The sequence below is a fragment of the Copadichromis virginalis genome, linkage group LG4 (assembly GCF_057382275.1).
Source record: "Copadichromis virginalis isolate Kocher_CV1m ecotype Utaka linkage group LG4, C_Virginalis_male_GT1.1, whole genome shotgun sequence".
NCBI classification, from domain to species: Eukaryota; Metazoa; Chordata; class Actinopteri; order Cichliformes; family Cichlidae; genus Copadichromis; species Copadichromis virginalis.
Window position 1 is genome coordinate 6,567,840 of NC_140621.1, and position 6,208 is coordinate 6,574,047.

At 41.5% G+C, this 6,208-nt stretch overlaps 1 protein-coding gene across 1 annotated transcript; it reads right to left on the reverse strand.

Annotated features, from left to right (window-relative positions):
* Positions 1–852: 852 nt before the first annotated feature.
* LOC146710707 (putative C-type lectin domain family 20 member A) lies at positions 853–2,774 on the reverse strand. Its single transcript, XM_085455370.1, has 4 exons — positions 2,348–2,774; positions 1,452–1,772; positions 1,253–1,344; positions 853–1,002 (listed from the first exon to the last, which is right to left on the reverse strand). Exons 1-4 carry the CDS (start codon positions 2,772–2,774, stop codon positions 853–855), a joined length of 990 nt encoding a protein of 329 aa, XP_085311496.1.
* Between the last annotated feature and the right edge of the window lie 3,434 nt (positions 2,775–6,208).

Below are 6,208 nucleotides of genomic sequence, written 5' to 3' on the forward strand. Positions count from 1 at the left end.
GTTGTGTAAGTATGTGTGTGTGTGTGTGTGTGTGTGTGTGTGTGTGTGTGTGTGTGGTCAGAGTGTGGCGCAATAAACAACTTCCCTAAACCTGCTGGCCTGGAAGTCCAGCAGTTCATCTAAACAAAAGGCACTTAGACTAAAACTGATATAGCTATGTTTATCCTACCATAAAACAATAAAACAAGGTACGACCTCTCCCATGCTCCCAGGGTGTGGGTGTGAATGCCAGAGCACTCTGGAATGCACACGAAGTCTTTGCAGACTCCTAAGGATCACACATCCTATCACTACACAATCGATTATACACCTCTAAGCATATATGGTTAAATATTTCTAAGCATAAATGACAATCAACAATATAAACCTGACAGGGTGTCTCACTAGTGAAGGCACCAGAAGGTACAAACTTTAAGCCTGACTGCGCTAGAGGAAACATGGCCATAAATTCCTGGGTGTGGCAGCCTTTTGTCTCTGAGCCAGAGAGAGGAGGTCCATGGCGCCATGTAAAACTAATTCTAACCATTTTGCTAATAAACTGTTAAAAGTTATAATTGGAGCGTATTTGTCTTCCCTCTCATAAAAAACCTACATACTCTCAACATAAAAAAGTATAATCATAAACAACCATTTTGTGTTACATTATCATGAGATAGCTGTAAAGACTTTACAGGAACAAAAAACATCAAAATCATGTTCATTTAACATATAAAAGTGTTGAGTTATAAAAAAGAAAATTAAGGCTGACTAAACATAACTTTATTGCTTGCAACCGATGTAGGTTATTTTTTTCAGTGAACAGGACAGAGAGATAGGACACACCACAGTTAACTGAAGTTGGCTGCTGGAAAATCAAAGTGTCAGTGTGACAGCACAGATCTCCTCTTCAGTCTCCTCTTTCTCCTCCTCTTGTTCCTTTTTGTGGAAGATGTTTCCATCAAGCTGCTTCACCCATCTCAGCGTGAATTCACTCAGACCGTTCTCCATCAGCCTCTGATTGAACTGGGAAACATATTTATTATTCTCACACAGTGCATTTTTTAACAGCTGTTTATCAGTAAATATCCATTAACAATTTCACAATCAGTTGTGGGAGAGTGACAGAAGTTTTGATATTATGTTGACTGATACATTACTTAAGGCTGCTGCTAGTGGGGAAAAAATATGAGGATCCATCTTTTGTTTGCTTGTTTGTTTTGTCTGCTTTGGTTTGTTGATATAAAATGCTATTCTATTTTAACTAGTTAGTTACCTTTTCCAAGATGTCATTCTGCAGCACCTCCATGTCCACAGAGGCATCTGTTGTCTTCAGCTCCACCGTCAACAGTCTCTGGTCCTTGACATCTGTTATACAAAATGCTGTGTTATCATAAGAATTACACTGCAGAATAAAAGATTGTACAAGAATTTCTGTAAATGTTAAATTGTAGCCAAAACAAATGATAGCTCACCAGTGTAACAGAGGAAGTAATTGTAGCCATTACATGCACTGTTGTGCCACTTCTCTAAATATGTGGTGCCACAGGAGTAGTTGTCTTCACTCAGTGGCTTGTTGGGAGCCCAGTTGGGGAATGAATATGCGCTCCCATCTGACCACATCCATGCATTTCTATAAAGACCGATCCACGTGGGGGAATTGTTCAACATCATCTTCAGCTGTTCATTCTCAGACTGGTTCCTCACACTGGCCAGATCTGTGTGCTTCACTCTGCAGTAGCTCTGAGCGTTCTTCCAGGTCTCACTCACATTCACATAGATGAAGCTCGATGTGTCTGGAAATATGTTTCATTCAGTCAGTCTCCAAGAATATATCAATATCTGTATAATAGTTGTGTAGCATGTAAATGTGTTTGGTTTTTTTGGACTCTTGGTATTTGGGAAAATAACTGCGTTACCTGTCACAGACATATACGTACAGATGTTTTGGTAGTAGTCTAATACAACAGATTGGACTGGTAACTACAAGATATGTAGCATTCATGTTGAAATAATCTGGTTACTAAATATATACAAATAGATTATTTATTTATTTATTTGTTTATTGCAAACACAGGAGAACCTGATATAGTAATATGGTAACTTTTTTTTGTAATTTAAATGAAGTGTAATGTCATTTTTCTGACCAGATTTTATTCTGATAAAAGATTTAGTAATAAGGACTAATTCCTCCATCCTTAGTAGGATCTTTCTTCAATCTCTTAAATCCTCATTCCTTCCTCTACAAAACTAAAGGTTGTAAAATCCTTGAACAAACCTTATAAATGAAAGATCAGAGTAACTATTAATAAAACAACATGGAATATGTTAAAGCTAAAGTCTTAATAACGACATAACTGTTTTTCATTACTTTTGTAGTAGCAGATGAATGGGTATGTGACACCGCACGCCTGATCTGCCCATTCCCCACTTGGGAGCATTGCCACACATGCTTTGTAGTATCCTGGACCAACATTGGGTTCATTACTAGCCCACATTCTGAACTCAGCCCCTCCTTCAACATAGTAATTCTGGTATTCCAGAGACCACCTCCATGCTTCAGTGTCAGGCTGGAGTCCAATCCAAACGCTTAAAAGTCCCTTTGTAAGTTTATTGACCATTGCCAGGTCTTTCTCATTATGCACACAGGCCAGGTCAGTGTACTTATTCCTACAGAACTGTTTAGCGCTGCTCCAGTCTTTTGCCTGTGAAACAAGTATGTAGAGTCGAGGAAAACAGGCAGGCAGGAAACACAGTCCTGTGGTAAGAATAAAGAAACTCACTTTGAAGCATTTCATGACAAATGCAAATCAGACATTTTCTGGATCCTCATAAACTATTGAATATGAGACATTATATAGTAGTTTGTTAATGTTGGTTCATAGTGGCAAAATTAGGAGAGGCTTGTATAATAATGAACAAAGACTTTGTTTCACACTTTAGACCTCAACAAAAGTTACTCATGTACTAACCCATTTTTAACAAATTTTTATTTCATAGAATTTTGGAAATAAATGATTCACACTGACCTGACAGGACCGTCATCAGCACTGCATTCTGTTTCATGATGTGCTGTTGGATGGTTCACTTATACAATGAGTTGATAAGTGTTTGTTGGTGAGTTTCTGTGGCAGAAAAAGCGTTTAGAGCAAGATACAAGACCACAGACATTACTCATTAAATAATAAACTTTAAATGAAATCAATGAAAGCTGGCAGTAAAACTTCATTTTAAAAGTAATTTTTTTCTTCTAAATAACACACAGTAGGTGAAGTTGAATTATAAATAAACAGAAATAATTCCCTCTGACTGGTAGCGACATCAAATGGAAATATTACATTTAAGAAAATCTGCATTCCACTTATTACTTTCTATACTTTTTTCTCCATAAATACAACTATTCACTACAAGATTAATTAATGCCAATTAATAATGTAATAGGAAGTTGGTGGGAAATTAATTTCCCCAAACTTCCACATTGTTGTGGAGGGCTGCACTCCACAACAGCAGTGTGGGCCAGCAGGAAGGAGGCAAGACATCTATGTAAGCTGATGCAAACATCAGACTCCAGCGAGATGTAAACATAACATTAAATGAACATTACACAATTACATATTATCAAAAAGCCCACAGAAGACCTCTGATGTTTGTTACATTTATACTTACCTGGAATAAGTCAAATATGTGAGCTCCAGCATCTAGCAAACAGCTGAAACACACTTCAAGCCTCGTCCCTTGTCATGTGTTTGGAACTATGTTTATATTACCATGTGCCTTCTGTCCTAGAAAGGGATGACACGAAGAGGTGGAGAATGAGCCAGGTAGTTTTTGAATTACATTTGAATACTTTAAGCATTATTCCAGCCACTTTAAATGCATGTCACAGGAGTGAAATGGTGAAAAAATGTTTGTACTCTTTTTCCCCCCCTGAACCCACCCTGTCTGGCAGTTTTAGCAAGCAGAATCATCATCTGCAACCTTTGTTGAACACAATTGTTTTGCCAAGAGGAGCAGTATAGACTCTCTGTAGGGTCCTCTTGGTAATCTTTTTGTTTTATTTATTTAATTGAATTTGAATTTTCAAGGTATCTGGGGAAGGTAAAGGAATTAAGTCAACCAAATCAATTTGTTTAGGAAAATATATCCCCCTTTAGGTAAGGCCAATATTTAAATAAATAGATCCCACTTGAAACCCACATTTGAAAGCGCAGTCATGACATCTGTTTTTATCTCCAAAACCATGTTGAACCCTGTTTAGATAGTGCTACCGCTAAACTCATGTCAAATAAAATCTCAGTTCACCCTTTTTTTGAAAATCTTGTCTGCTTGTGGCAGCTGGAATAATAATTCAGATTATATTGCATGTGCATGGCTGCTTTATATCTTTTCTAGTTCGTGTTTTATTTTCTGTAGGGGGGACGTATGGTTGTAACGCGGAGAGAGTTGTAACATCACCAATCACACCAATCAGGCATGATATAGGAGTAATATTATCATTTAAGTGTTTACTCACTTTCATTCCTGATTTCACATGCTGGTTGTCATGGCTACAAGCAACTGCATGTTGATTTCATTGGGAAAAAATTTATTTTGACGAAAGAACTAAACTGTTACACAACTGCAGATAAAAAATTATGACTTAACAGTATATTAATTTTTAGTTTCTTAGACAAACTGTGATGGCCTGCTAATTTTAACCCACTATGCAGTTAGTGAAACAATGACTTCCAGGGCTGGGGTGTTTTATGACATATGTTTTAAAAGTGTTACAACCATCCCCTTGCTCAAAGTGTGAATAGTTTTTTGATGTTACATATACTCATACATATACTTTTACAGCATCATGGCTAGATAGTGGAAGAGAAATACTGATAGAGGTGTGCCTGCTGATATAAAAGTCCTGTCCTCTTAGTCCTGTTGTTAAACGGGCTGCACCTACGCAGTGTTATCGTGCCTTCGGCTCAGATACTGCTGAGCATTTTTCAACACTATTTCAACAACTTGTGTCCAGTCCCTCTGAGTCGTCCTCCGCAGATGGATTACTATCTCATCTGGACTCTGTAAATCTGCCCTTGATGTTGTTGCACCTGTAAGACTCAGGCAGTGTAAACCCAAGGCCAGCTCTAACCGATTTTACTCGAGCCATTAGAAGAGAATGTAGGAGATGTGAAAGATGATGGAAAAAGGACAGACTGTACGTCTCTCTGGAAGCTCTTAAGACGAGCTGGAAAGCTTATCAGAGGGCAGTAAAGACCTATTTTTCACAACTTATTTCAGTTAATTCACATAACCCTCGTGTTCTGTATAATACCATTAATTCTGTAGTGAATGCAGAGGATCATGTTCTTTTGCAATCCTCTGAGGTTATGTGTGTGGCGGAGGTGTGGTCCGGGGCGCGGCTGCAGGGGAGGAGTGGTGCAGTGAGCTCGACGGGGCGGTGCTGGTAAGAACAGCTGATGGCGATTTTGGACTGATGGTGGTTTTCCTTCCCTTTATATAGTGAGGCGGAGAGGAGTGGAAGAGCGCTAAGGGAAAAGAGACACACATCAGCTGGGATCGAGAGCTGTCAGTCTGTGCGTCATATTGTCTGCTGTGTAAACATCAATAAATGTGGTCCTTGGCAATACGGATCTGCGTGTGTGTGTGCTTGGGCCTGGTATACTCCACAAGTGGTGCCGAAACCCAGGAGCCTGCCGGTGTGGGGATGTCCGACCCGCAGGCTGCGCCGCCCGCCCAGCCTTTGCAGTATTTTCGCAGATGCTGGCGGAGATGGCAAAGATGAGCCACGACCAGGCAGCGGCCCTGCGGGCCCACCTGGCTGCGCTGCAGGAGCAGACGGACCGGCAGACTCTGGTTCTGGAGCGACTGGTTGGCGCCGCTGCCCCGCCGAAGCCCCCACCGCTGTCGGTGGCGGTGCCCCGGATGGGGGACGGGGACGACCCCCAGGTTCTTCTGGAGACTTTTCGTGCCACGGCGGAGGCCTGCCAGTGGCCGCAGGCGGAGTGGGCTCCGCGTTTGCTTCCTCTGTTGTCAGGGGAGGCTCGGACGGCGGCCCTGGGTCTGCCGCCGGCTTCGAGGGGCAGCTTCCAGGACGTGAGCCGGGCGGTGGTGGACAGGTTGGGGCTCACCGCTGAAGATCATCGCCGGCGATTCCGGGCCTGTCGGCTGGCCGTGGCGGATCGGCCGTTTGCTTGGGCCCGGAAGCTGCATGACGCGGCCGTACGCTGGCTGC